The sequence below is a fragment of the Drosophila ananassae genome (genome assembly GCF_017639315.1).
Source record: "Drosophila ananassae strain 14024-0371.13 chromosome 4 unlocalized genomic scaffold, ASM1763931v2 tig00000061, whole genome shotgun sequence".
Classification (NCBI taxonomy): Eukaryota; Metazoa; Arthropoda; class Insecta; order Diptera; family Drosophilidae; genus Drosophila; species Drosophila ananassae.
In genome coordinates, this window is record NW_025319038.1 from 3,901,327 (window position 1) to 3,916,159 (window position 14,833).

The 14,833-nt window shown below is 40.0% G+C and overlaps 1 protein-coding gene across 7 annotated transcripts in view; it reads left to right on the forward strand.

Moving 5' to 3' along the window:
* LOC6506034 (ankyrin-3) overlaps window positions 1-14,833 on the forward strand; it is a 69,463-nt gene that overhangs the window by 12,861 nt on the left and 41,769 nt on the right. For 6 of the 7 annotated variants that reach the window (XR_004311328.2, XR_006507868.1, XM_044717740.1 and 3 more), the window contains 4 exons: window positions 4,635-4,742; window positions 4,804-5,917; window positions 7,336-7,439; window positions 7,514-8,458. Coding sequence is in view for 5 of the 7 variants with exons in the window: in XM_044717740.1 (XP_044573675.1) it covers window positions 4,635-4,742; window positions 4,804-5,917; window positions 7,336-7,439; window positions 7,514-8,458 (2,271 nt within the window). In the remaining 2 variants the exon portion in view is untranslated. Of the gene's footprint in view, window positions 1-4,634; window positions 4,743-4,803; window positions 5,918-7,335; window positions 7,440-7,499; window positions 8,459-14,833 lie in introns of those variants that run through there. The other variant, XM_032455819.2, reaches the window with a different exon arrangement.

Here is a 14,833-nt window from a genome sequence, read left to right on the forward strand (position 1 = left end):
AAATCGAAAATTAGGATAAACTCAAAGAAATCTTGCTGAAAAACTTCGGAGAAAAAGAAAACAGCAATAACTTAATAGACATGCTTTAAATGTGTAGCGTAGACGGTACAATAGAACAATCTATATATATAAAAGAAAGTCAAGTTAGTTACACCTCTTATAACTCAAGAACAGCAGAACAGATTTGGCTGAAAATTGGTAGGGAGGTAGCTTAGAGCCAGGAGACGGACAGAGGATACTTTTTATCCCGTTCGACAGCGTTCCCGTGTGACTTGACATTAAACGTCAGTCACTATAAAACGTGGTATAACAAAAAAGAATCAGACTTGGAATAACAAAACGAAAAATGACTGCTATGTAATTGACGTTATCATGGAAGCAGCGAAAAGGCGTGGAGTCAGGCTTGAAGATCAACAGCAATGGATTTAATTCGCTCGCAAAGACATGAACACGATAGGGCAAGGTCTGTTGAATTCCGTGCACAGATAACAGTAGATCGAAATCAGAAATTTCTTGCATTTCGATATGATCCAGCTGTTGGTTATAGCTCCAGTCGCCATGTCGTCATTGGCCAGATGAGCCATGTCTGTACTTGCTGCCAGGCTCTGAAGTTCAATAATGAAACGAAAGAAATGTGTTGTTCTGGCGGAAAAATCAAATTACGTCAACTTGAAACACCACCAGAGCCACTGCGAACTCTGCTTGCTGCAACCACTGCTGAATCGAAGCATTTCCTATTAAATATTAGGAAATATAATTCTTGCTTCCAAATGACGTAATTTGGTTCGTAAATTGTAACTAACGAATTCATGGCAACTTTCAAAATCAAATTTCTTGATCGTCCAACCACAATACGTCACAGAGAAGCGTGGCAGGATACAGCTAGTATTATGATAAACGTAACGATGTTACAAATCGCTTGCATAATCGTATACTTACACACAAAGATGAGACATACAGCACAGGCGAAGTAAATAGAATTGCCTTGGAGTATTTAAAGACAACTTGCCAGAGCCGACTAAGACTATGATTTTCGCTAGGAACCCTGAAACATTAGATGAGGCTTATAAAATCATCGAGGATGCTAGACGTCAGAATTATACGTTTTACGGACCTTTCCGGAAAAATAGTAAACCAAACTATAGGTCAAATTTCAGCGATGATTATTAAAATTCTAATGAGCAACTAGTACCTCAGCCGGACGATTCTAATAAAGGGTTCTAGGGTTCCCCTATATAAAGAGTGCCCCAATAAGAACGATAGCAAAATAAATTCAAATAAATTGAAAACGGTTTTAGATATCAAATTGGTTTTGGCTTTATTTTGAAGCTACATTCAAGCCATTACGTATGAAACAAGACATCAAGCAAATGGCCACCTCGAGATCGCTGGCAGTGCTTCAAGCGTTCGGTCCAATTTCGGATAACATTTTCGAGCATTTGTGTCGTAACTGCTTTGATGGCTACTCGAATGTTGTTCTCAAGGGCATCTAAAGTGGCTGGTTTGTTAGCGTAAACCAAAGACTTAACGTGTGTACCCACGGTCAAATTTTTGCACAGTGCGTCGAATTGCCTGCTCACTGAAGCCATGATGACGGCCGACTTCACGACAAAATTCACGTTGCGTATTCACAACAGAACCGGAATTCCGATAGTATTTTTGTATTATTTCCAAGCGATCGGCGAGCGTGAAACGATGCATTGTTAAATGGCAAACCTTGCTGAATATTTTGAAAGCTGGATGACGTTTGTACCTTTGACAGCTGTCAAGTAATCCCTTTTTGAAATACTATCACTACTATTGGGGCACCCTTTAGAAATTAAAACTCACGTTAGGACACTACTTTTCGTTATAGATACTGGAGCAGAGTTCGGCATCATTAACGAAAACGTTTGTAATCCAAAATGGAAAACCAATGTTGATATAAACACGAGCTTTATGAAACGAAATCAAAATAAAAAAGTAATGTAGATTCCCATAATTTAAGGAATTTAATATAAAACCAAAACCCTTGCAGGTGATCCCACCATCGAAACATATTTTTGTTTCCTGGCTTGCCCCTGATACTTCTGAGATTGATATCTCGGCTTACATCAAAGCCAAAAAAAAAAGTCGACATAAAGGTGGTGTACATTACAAAATTTAAATATTAATACACCAGGCACACGTCATCTTTCAAAATACGTGTGCCCTTGCAGATGTTCAAGACGATTTGTTCCGCCAGCTTTTGGCCAGAGAACATTTTCGTCCAAGAACATCAACCAAGTAAGGTGAAAAAAAAGAAAACCAAACCTGTGTGTGTAAAACTCCCACATGTTACGGCCACTGATCAATCTTCCACCTCATCTTCCTCAGTTTTAAAAAACTAATGTCTTCTCTAACACTTACCTATCAGAATACAAGAGGGTTACGTAGTAAACTTCCCAAACTGTATTCTGATAGTTCTTTCTTTGCATCTCACATTATTGTATTTACAGAAACTTGGTTAAAGCCGGAGATCTTAAGCTCCGAAGTTTTTCCTAGTAGGTACACCACTTTTAGATGTGATAGAACTCTGCGAAGGGGAGGAGGAGTGTTAATCTCTGTAGACTCCAAACTCGCTTCTGAAGAGGTAAAATCACAAGAGTTTGGTGACATTGCATTCCTTTGCATCAAAATCACTTTGTCCGATCAATCTTTGTATGTTAACTGTTCTTACATACCACCTTCGTCCGAACCGCCAACATACTGGCAACATTTGTCCGCTATTCGATTGGTTTTCGATCGTCTGTCTGATGGTGACCAGCTGATAGCTCTGGGTGACTTTAATATCCCAGAACTTATGTGGTCAAATGTTGATAATTCACCGTCTTTTCAGCTTAACTCCCACCATGACTTCCCTGCGGGCATGTTCGACCTGTCACTCGGGTAAATTAACCACGTTAGAAATTCTTTAGGTCGGCTGTTGGACTTATGCTTCGTTTCTGATCCTGATGGAATTACTCTTTCCAGAACTTTGCCCCTTTCTGACCCTGAGGATCCATATCATCCCACTCCTGAGCTTTCAATTGAAAACAACAGCTTAATTGACCTTAAGTCTACACTTAAATCTCATAAAGTTCTTCAGCTCATAAAGCTCATAAAGTTTCTTTCGTAAGGCTGACTTTATGAAATTAAATAAGTTAATTTCGGAATTAGATTGGTCTGATTTACTGCCATGCGATGATATAAACTTAGCATTACAAAAATTTTATTTCACTGTAAACTCATTTTTTGGCGCTTGTGTGCCGTGGAAACATCCGTCCGCTTCAACGAATCCGCCTTGGTATTCAAGGCATCTTAACAACTTAAAGAATAGTATGAGTAGACTTTTGAATAAACATAGATTATCTGGCTCAGCCAGCCAGACTGGCTGTACAGTTAGTTATTCTAGATACTTAGTAGCTCGGTCCAATTTCACCGTGCATATAGCAGAATGTTATAGGAGTTACATTCGCCGCTGCAGGATTCAGTTTACTCAGGATCCGAAGCAGTTTTGCTTTGTAAACACTAAGCGTAAACGTGTATCTTTTCCCCCACTGCTTACGTTTGAGAACTCTTATGCGAATACTGATCAGGCAATGGCCGATCTCTTTCCACAGTTTTTTCAAACTACCTATTCACCTAGCAGCAGTTTAGCTCAGCCTTACACTTATAATATCAAATCAGCCAACCTTATATTTTGCCCATCTTTTCATCAAAGTGGTGTGTTATCGGATCTTCTTAAGGTTAAGCCCGTGTATTCGCCAGGCCCTGATGGAGTACCAGGCTGTGTTCTGAAGTACTGCGCCGAGGCACTGTGCAAACCGCTTGTTAAATTCTTTAATCTATCGCTGGAAACTTCGATCTTTCCCCTTATGTGGAAGGAATCCTTCATTATTCCGCTGCATAAAAAAGGGAAAAAATCCGACGCTGCTAATTATAGAGGCATCTCTAAATTGTCAGCAATTCCAAAGCTTTTTGAAAAACTTATCACTCCACATTTGCAACACCTATGTAGTTCAATAATAACTCCGTGCCAGCATGGCTTCATGAAGCGCCGCTTCACCACTACCAACTTATTGGAGGTAACATTTTTTATCACGGATGGCTTCCGGAATGGCTTACAAACAGACGACATTTACCCTGACTTCAGTAAAGCATTTGACTCTGTTAACCATTCGCTTCTTATAAGTAAACTCAGTCTTTTGGGATTCCCAACTGATCTTCTTATGTGGATTTCGAGCTACTTATCTGGGAGAACCCAACGTGTTTTCTTTAAAGATGTTACCTCGCGTTTAGTCCGCGCCACATCTGGGGTGCCCCAAGGAAGCCATCTTGGACCCCTACTTTTTACACTGTTTATTAACGACTTGCCCCTTGCCTTAACTAACTCACTTGTATTTTTGTGCCAACGAAGAAAGTTGACAATCAACACTTAACTATATGTATATATAAATATAATTTTGGTCAAAAGTGTAATATGCATTATGTAATACATGCATATATGTATATATATTATATATATATAAAATATTATGTTATGCACAACTGTGAAAAACTTCGGCTACGATCGAAGGTATTTATTTTTCAATGTTATTAAGGCGCAGTATTGAAAAAAAAAATTTTTTTGACAGAATGATGCGACTATATCTTTTTTACGAGCTGCCCGCAGTGGAGACCTTGGTAAATTACTTAGATTTTTAGAGAGTGGGGAAATAGCAGACATAAATTGCTGCAACGCGGTAAGAAAACTACTTATTATTAAATGGATGAAAAACTTATTAAAGTAATTATATATTTTAGAACGGGTTAAATGCTCTTCACCTAGCTGCAAAAGATGGTTATGTTGATATTTGCTGTGAGTTGTTAACAAAAGGTATAAATGTGGATAATGCAACCAAAAAAGGAAACACAGCATTGCATATAGCATCATTAGCAGGACAGCTAGAAGTTATTGAGCAACTTATTTTAAACAATGCGAATGTAAATGTACAATCTTCCAATGGGTTTACTCCTTTATACATGGCAGCACAAGAAAACCATGAAATTTGTTGTCGGGTATTATTGGCACATGGTGCTAATTCAGCACTGGCTACTGAAGATGGGTTTACTCCATTGGCTGTAGCAATGCAACAGGGTCATGAGAAAGTAGTGACTGTTCTTTTGGAGAATGATGCTCGCGGAAAGGTCCGTCTTCCAGCACTTCATATTGCGGCAAAAAAAAATGATGTAAATGGAGCTACGTTATTATTAAAAAATGATCACAATGCAGATATTGTTTCTAAATCAGGATTTACACCCCTACATATTGCTGCACACTATGGAAATGTGGAAGTTGCCAAATTTTTATTAGATTGGAATGCTGATGTCAATTTTGTGGCAAAACATAATATTACTCCGTTACACGTAGCGAGTAAATGGGGTAAATCTTTAGTATGCAACTTGTTACTATCACGTGGTGCCTGCATAGATGCTGCAACACGTGACGGTCTGACGCCACTACACTGTGCATCACGTTCTGGTCATATAGACGTTATTCAGATATTGTTACAAAAAAATGCACCCATATTAACAAAAACAAGGAATGGTCTGACTGCGCTTCATATGGCAGCTCAAGGAGAGCATGATGAAGCAGCTCGATTACTATTGGACAAAGAGGCTCCAGTAGATGAGGTGACCATTGATTATTTAACAGCTCTTCATGTGGCCGCCCATTGCGGTCACGTCAAAGTATCCAAGCTTTTGCTTGATTATGGGGCGAATTCAAACTCCAGGGCTCTCAATGGATTCACTCCCCTCCATATTGCCTGCAAAAAGAATCGCATTAAAGTAGTTGAGCTACTTATTAAACAAGGAGCTAATATAAGTGCTACGACAGAATCGGGCTTAACTCCTTTACACGTGGCCAGTTTCATGGGTAAGTATTTATAGAATTATAAAATTTGAAATGAAATTTTTAAACAAGTTATTAGCTGAGATCCTTCCTTCAAATAGAGCCAAAATTGAAATTAATTTTTTTCACGGAAGGATATAAAATTTTAAAATAAAACAAGAAAAAATAATAATATAACTTTGCAGTTAGGTAGTGTCCTATATTATATATATGTCGGATCGTATATAGTTTACCGATTCTTACGAGAATTTCACCATCAATTCAATTTTACATCAAGGGAAAGCATTAATAAACTATTTCAAATTTAAACCAGGTGGTTAAGACCATTCTTCATGGACATTCCACGTAGTACTAAGCGTTTTTTCTTGTTGGTCAGTACGGAAATAGGAATCACGGTCCTTTTTAGCATTTCTTCTTGATTCCTATTGGAGATGGCTTATACCCTTGCCGGGGGATGTGTTCCGTACATTTGCGTACTTGAGAGTTTGCGATGAATAGAACTCCTTGAATTCCCTTGTTAACAGGCTTTCCATGAGTTTGTGAGTTAAAAAAGTTGGGCTTTTGGTTCAATGTCCTTCTAAGGCTCGTCTTGTTCATCCACTATTGGCGGGGAATTCTCTAATCTTCCTGGTTTTTGTAGTATTTCTTTGACAATGAATGTACTAGAACTGCGCTGCACATTTAGTGTGTGCAACGCTTCCACGTAAAGCTTTAGCAATAGTTTCTAGCCTGGGAGACGATTACTCAACAATTTTAATGAGCAGACAATTTGAGAATCCATACCAATAAAATATTTATTATACCATTGCAGAGTGTATCATAATTTTGGTCAAAAGTGTCCACCGCAGTGAAGGAGACATCGCCGACCCTATAAAGTATTTATATTTTTGAACAGGATCACCTCCTAAGCCGATATAATCATGTCCGTCGGTCTGTCTGTTTCTACGCAAACTATACTCGCAGTTTTAAAGCTATCGAGTTCAAACTTTGCCACATCCTTCTTTTGTTTGCTGGCAGTATATAAGTCGGATCGGCCGGGATCGGCCATATAACTGATTGATCGGGAAATGCCGTAACTTTGGTTATGCTTAGAATGGTTATGGTTTGGTATAAGTTAGAAAGATGGGATTTGGTACAAATTTTTGGCAACATATTCCGATCTACCAATTTTCATAAGGATCGGCCGACTGTGTCCTTGTTGCTTGTTTTTTATTAGACAATTTATTTGATGGTGAAATTCTCATAAGGATCGGACAACTATATACGATAAGATATATATATATACATATATATAATAATATAAGCTGCTACTTACCTGCAAGTTAGCTCTCCTTTCTTGTTTTTTCTTAGAATTGATTTTATGAAAGAATTATTATCTTAGCAGTAGAATCACTTTTCATTCAAAAACTAAATATAAGTAATACAAAATTCGTCTCGTCTAGGGTGCATGAACATTGTTATATTCTTGCTACAGCACAACGCCAACCCGGATATTCAAACAATTCGCGGAGAATCTTCATTGCATCTGGCAGCTAGAGCTAATCAGGTAACATTTAACAAACTATTTATATATAAAAACAAAATAAGAAAAATATAGATTTAAAAGATGTTATATTTTAGACAGACATAATTCGAATATTACTTCGTAATGGAGCAAATGTGGATATTATTGCTCGAGAAGGACAAACGCCATTACATGTAGCTTCTAGGTTGGGTAACATTAATATAATAAAATTATTGTTACAACATGGAGCTTTAATTAATGCTGAAACTAAAGACAAGTACACCGCTCTGCATATTGCATCCAAAGAAGACCGGGAAGATGTGGCACACATTCTTTTGGAATGTGGTGCCGTTCTTGATGCTGTGACTATTAAAGGCTTCACTCCTCTTCATTTAGCCAGTAAATATGGTCACCAAGACTTAGTATCACTACTGATCAAAAACGGTGCATCCATTGATTGTCTGGGAAAAAACGATGTCACCCCTTTACACGTAGCCACTCACTATGGGCATCAGTTGGTTGTAGACCAGCTCTTGGCAAATGGATCATGTCCAAACATAAGCGCCCGAAACGGACATTCTGCTCTTCATATTGCTGCTAAAAGGAACCACTTAGATATAGCTCGACATCTATTGAACAATAAAGCTGATGTGGGGTCCATTAGTAAAAGTGGCTATACACCATTGCATTTGGCAGCACAAGAAGGACTTATTGATATGGTTGAATTACTTCTTCAAAATGGTGGAAAAAATACCCATTCTAAAAACGGATTGACTCCGTTACATTTGTCTGCCCAAGGGGGTCATACCCTTGTTTCCCAGATTCTTTTGGATAATGGCGCTGAAATTTCGGAGCGCACTAAAAATGGCTATACACCATTGCACATTGCAGCCCATTACGGTCATCTAAGCCTTGTAAAATTCCTGATTGAAAACGATGCTGACATTGAAATCAGTACGAATATTGGGTATACTCCTCTACATCAAGCAGCTCAACAAGGGCATATAATGATAATACATCTTCTATTGCGGCACAAAGCAAATCCAAATGCTTTAACACACGTAAGTATCAGATTAAATAATATAATTATTTCCTTTTCGGGAAAATTTTTCAGATTTTTGTAATGCTTTTAAAGATTAAACTCCGACTCTACCTATGTTAAAATTATAATTTACATATATTCTCTGTCAGGAACACGAGGAAAAAAGTAAAAAAGCATAACCGTCCGTCGTTATGCCCTTCTGTCCGTCGTTATGCCCTTGCAGAGGTATTATAATTTTGGTCAAATGTGTGCAACGTAGTGAAGGAGACACCTCCGACCCTATTAAGTGTGTATTTTTGATCAGGATCACCTCCTCTGTATTTTTCTACACAAAAAAGTGGCTCAGTTTTAAAGCTATTGTCTTCAAACTTTGCACTTATCCTTCTTTCCTCTGCACGCAGTATATAAGTCTGTGAGAGGATGGTTTTCTTAGTGGTCTCATAAGTTTATTAAGGTGTGGATATGTTAGATATAGTTTACATGTTGATCTTAACTTATGCGTCGTTTCTGCTCTATTTCTTGCTTAAGACTAACTACTCGCAGCTTTATTAACAGTCTCCTCTACTATTCGATAACAGCTTCTGTTATCCTACATTTGATTGCTGCTTAGCTGTTTACATTCGGCCTTTCCTGATAAATTCTCAGCGTCCTCGCGAGATTCGTAGATGGGGTCGTCCTTCGAGTCATCATCGACATCTTGGTCATCTTCTGGAAGTTCACACCAGCGCTTCATCTTGTCGGATGCATAAACCGACTTATAATGTCTCTGCTTTCGTTGGGCCTGGGGAATATCTTCCACTAGATATCGGTCGTTCGGCAACACCTTGTTGACAATAAAAGGTCCTTTATAGCGAGGCTCCAATTTTCTGGAAGTACCCGTGCTGCTTGGCTCGTTCTCCACCAGTACAATATCTCCTAGCTTATATTGTGTGGGCTTAGCGTGTTTTGCGTCGTACCGTTTCTTGGCTGCAGCTCTTTGATCGTTGACTCTAGTTGCAGCGTCTGCTCGTAGCGTATCCAACTCGACATCTGTCATCATCCTCTGCTCTTGATTCTGGATCACGCTGGTCAGGGTGTTCTTTAAAATATCTCTTGGCTCGTATCCATAGAGAAGCTGAAATGGGGAACATTTAGTTGTGCTATTTACCATGGTATTAATGCTCCACTGGATAGATCGTAGCATTTCGTCCCATCGCTTATCGTTTTCATTCGAAGGCAGTAGCATGGACAAAATAATTCTGTTCGTCCTCTCTGCATGACCATTGGCTATCGGTGTCCTTACAGCGTTAAGGATGTGCTTTATATTGTTCGACTTGCAATATTTTTCGATATCTTTCGAAGTGAAGGCGGTACCTCGATCAGTGATAATTCGTCCTGGCATTCCCAAGTAGCTCGTAACCTCTTGCAGGATATCCAAGACATGTTTAGTTGCAGTACTTTTTGTTGCTCGAACTATAGTAAACTTCGTAAAGGCGTCGACAATAACTAGAATATGCTCATTCCTCTTTGAACTCTTTGGAAAAGGTCCTAGGTGATCCATGTGTACAGTATAAAATGGGATAGGCTTAATGTCATCGTAATGATACTCTCCTTCTTGGCATCCACCTGGTATTTTGTTTAGCGCGCAACCTATGCATGGGGAAACCAAAACAAATTAAGAATGCGCTGCATTGTTTTCTCTGTGCTCATGTGTCCTGCTTTGTCGTGGCATTCGTGTAGTATAAGGTATCTTAGCTGTTTCGGCACAACCCATAGCAACTTTTTGTCGTATTTTCGAAATAGGCGATTTTGCTCTATTACGTACTCGTCGTTCTCGGTTTGCTTCGCACTTGTCATATCCGCTACGATGTTCTGGATCTTCTCATCTTGTAGTTGTATCGCGAATAACCAGTCAGCTTCGTCTATCAGGGTTTTGGAAATCTTCAGACATGCAGTCTCCATTTCATGTGCGTTTTCAAAAGGTGCTCGGCTTAAAGCATCAACGTGGCACATCAGTATTCCAGCTCGATGTACAATCTCGATGTCATATTCTTGAATCCTTAACCACCATCGTGCAATTCGGGGTATAAGTTCCTTCTTATCCATTGAAGATTTCAGGGCATTACAATCGGTAACTACTCGAACATTTTTACCGTAGACATAATACTTAAATCGCTCCAACGACTCGACGACGGCTAGAGCTTCCAGCTCATAACTGTGATAATTTTTCTCAGACTTAGACGTTGCTCGACTAAAATAAGCAATTGGCTTTAGTTGACCCTCTTCATTTTGCATCAGTACGGCGGCCAAACCCACAGCACTGGCATCTGTGTGTAATTCGTGTTCAGCATCTAGGCGATAACTTGTGATAACAGGTCTTGACGTTAGGCTTCTTTTCAATTCGTTAAACGCGTCCCCTTGGCGCTGCTCCCATTTGAATGTTTGTGCTTTTTGCAACAGCATACGCAACGGCTCTGATATAATAGCGTATCCGGCGACAAATTTTCGGAAATATCCTGTCAATCCTAAAAACTGACGTACTTCGATGACATTGGTCGGTGTGGGGAACATGGAAATGGCATTCGTCTTTACTTCTCCTGGGCTGATACCTCCATCGTGAATTTGATGTCCTAGAAACGTAATAGACTGCTCGTACAACTTACATTTATCCAGATTTAGAGTTAGTCCACACTCTCGCAATACTGTAAGGACTCTCTCTAGCTTGGCATACATCTCCTCGAAATTATTGCTACCAATAAGAATGTCGTCCATGTAGTGAATCATATCTCCTTTATGCACTCGCTTTTGTAGTTCTGCCATGAGACGATTGAAAGTGGCTGGGGCATTCTTTAGCCCAAACGGGAGTCGCTTAAACTCGTAAAGTCCATCCGTGGTGATGAATGCGGTAAACTTTCGGCTTTCAGGTGATATCTCAATTTGGTAATATCCGCTATTTAAATCCAGTGAAGTGAAATACTTAAATCGTTTCGCCTCTTGAAGACGCTCTTCTATATTCGGGACCGGAAAATTCTCCTTCTTTAACAGCTTGTTCAGACGGCGGTAATCAACACATAGTCGGTCACTACCGTTCGGCTTTTTGATGAGTACTACAGGGCTAGCATACTCTGACGTAGATTGTTGGATAATATCCTGCTGCAATAACTCGTCCAACATCTTGGCGACAACTTCCTTCTTTGGCTCGGGAATTCTGTATGGTGGCTGGGAAACTACTTGGATGCTCTCAACATCTATTTTGGCTTGGACAATGTTTGTTTTTCCTATTCCTTGCAATCCTGTAGAGAAGACATCTTCGAACTTGCTCAACAACTGATTCATTTGACTTCTTTCCTGATTGTTTTGCATATTAACAAGAAGCTTATGAGTACCACGTTCGCTTCCAATAGTTTCTGCTTGCTGCACCGCTCGCTTGACTTCGACGTCCTCTGCCGTAAACTTTAGGGATAACTGGGCGCTAACAATGACATCCTGTCCCAGCAAAAGGTCTTCTTGCAAAAGCTCGTCGTCTGCTACGTATAACTTGGCATCAATGGTCTTCCCTTCAACGTCCATCTGGATAACGACTTCTTCAGAAAGAATACACGATCCTCCACATATGCCTCTAATCCTCATAGAGCACTCATGCCGATCTGCCTTTAATTCATCCGCAACTGACTGTCGAATGATACTAGCCTGGCTACCCGTATCTATAAATGCGTTATAGCTCTTTGAATTTATACGGACTATTCTGGTGAATAACTTGTCTTGATTTGTTGCTCCTAAACGCATCACCTTTGCAGTTTGGCAACTTTCCGTGATTACATGAAAAGTATTGCATTTGTTACAGCGGGGCTTCTGCTCCTTACTTGGGCACGAATTGGCAAAGTGTCCCAACTCTCCACACTTGAAACATGTCTTCGAATCCTTTGGCTTTGCTGTCTTCACATCGCTGTCCTGTTTCATCTCGAAATTGTTGTATTTAGGCACAAACTCCTTTTTGTTTGCTGTTGTCCGACCTCTGTTTACGAAATAAGATTCGGCTGCATCTCTAAGCTGCTTCATTGTTGAAAAATGTATCGCTGCAATGCTGTTTTGCAACTCTCGGTGCTGTAATCCTGCGCGAACATATCTGATAACCGCTGCCTCGCTCAGACTGTACCGCACTCCTAGGGCTGACATCCGGAAACAATACTCCTTCACTGTTTCTTTTGCTCGTTTGGTTGCATTAGTCATGTTGAAATGCACTTCCGCTTCATCCGGGCTTGCTCCAAACTCATCCCTCATAGCTTGCGCGAAGTCACTCCACGTAGTGTGCACCACTGGCGAAGAATCGAACCACATCTTGGCTGGTCCCTTGATCTTTGTATAAATTGCCAATAACAAAAACGTCTCGTCCCAATGATACGCACCAACCACTTTGTTGACACGATCGATGAACTGGTTCACTGATATAGCGTTCTCGTCTCCTGGATTAAATTCTGGCAAAGTGTCTGCGATTTCCTTTACCGACGCTTGTCTCACGTTGTTTCTGGCTTGTAGATTAGGAATATCGTCTCCTGTGATATTCCTCCTGGTTTCCTCTGTGCGTTCCAGCCTATTAACACCATCATCTGCATTTGGCCTCTGCATGCTCACCAACTGCGCCATCATATTCTTCAGCTCGGTCATTTCATTCTGCAGTTGTGAAATAGCTGCCGCTTGTGACGTCACCGATTCCTCTCGTTGACTCACGTTTCCACTAGCTTGTGGCATCTCCACGTCTTCTGATTCCTCAAATTCAACTAGTCGCTGTACTAACTCTGCTCTGGATCCCGCAGCTGCAAGATTTCGTTCTCTTAACAAAAATCTCAACTGGTCCACCTTGAGTTCTGCTATCTTGACCATTTTCCTCAATGCTTTTTCCAAAATGTTCTTTTCAATGCGAATTTCACCACGACGCCCATATACACACAATCCCTTAGTGTTATACTGTCTGGCTTTTTCTTTAAATCCGTCTGCCACGCACAAGTATCGAGTAATCTCTGGGGCTGCTACCCATTACCAACTTTCCACGCCGACGATTCTGTTCCAATTTTCCTGACTATATCTCCATAACACTGCACCAACACATTAGTATCCCACTTCTGAACTGTGAGAGGATGGTTTTCTTAGTGGTCTCATAGGTTTATTAATGTGTGGATATGTTAGATATAGTTTACATGTTGATCTTAACTTATGCGTCGTTTCTGCTCTATTTCTTGCTTAAGACTAACTACTCGCAGCTTTATTAACAGTCTCCTCTACTATTCGATAACAGCTTCTGTTATCCTACATTTGATTGCTGCTTAGCTGTTTACAAGTCGGAACGATTAGGATCGGTAGAATTTACCGTATAGCGGTGGAACTTTACAGTATATAAGTTAGAGAGATGGAACGAAGTCCATACGAGGGTTGCTATATATATTTCTGGCCTTATAATAAAATTGCGAATATTTATGATTAAAAATGATTTTATTGTTTTTCAAAGTATTCTCCAGCAAGACTTATACACTTTTGCATGCGGTCAAACCAATTGTCGAAGCACTTTGTCCACTCCGATAGTGACACCTCCAAAGCATGGTTTTTGAACGCTTCCACAGCATCTTCTGGTGTCGAAAATCGTTGACCACACATTGTTCTCTTGATGTGCGAAAAATAAGTCATTGGGTGCCAAGTCAGGGCTGTATGGCGGATGACCCATCTATTCGACATTTTGACCGGTCAAAAAGGCGCCGGTTTGAGCTGATGTGTGAGAGCTCGCATTTTCATGGTGCAGAATGATCCTTCTCTTGTTCGTTTTTCGAATTTCTCCGAAAATTTCAGTCAAACAAATTGTGGTGTACCACTCAGAATTGACCGTCCTACGTTGCTCAAGGACGTTGCTCCGTCCTACATTTGCTTCGAAGTTCTTCCACGAACAACTTTCGTTGGATTTGGCTCGTCTTCGAAGACCCGCACGGTCGATTGCTTATTTGTTTCGGGCTCATAAGCATAGATCCATGATTCGTCACCTGTGACGATCTTATAAAAAAATTCTAAGCCTGTTGAAGTCAAGCTTCCAACATCTGTCCAATCTGATTCTTCAAAAAACTAACATTTTTTTTATCAATCTCACCTATCAAAATTGTAGGGGCTGAAGTAAGGGCGAAGAATGTGAGTACCTCACTTTTAGGCGTGACAGACCTCTGCGAAAAGGAGGAGGAGTTTTAATTTCTATTCACTTCAAATGCGCTTCTGAAGTTAAGTTACTATATTTTGGTGATTTCGAATTTATCTGCGTTAAAGTCATATTGTCTGACCCATCATTGTTTTATTACCTGTCCTTACATTTCACCATCTTTCGAACCGCTTACGTACTGGCATCATTCTGCTATTCAGTCGGTTTCTAACCTTAAGTCCG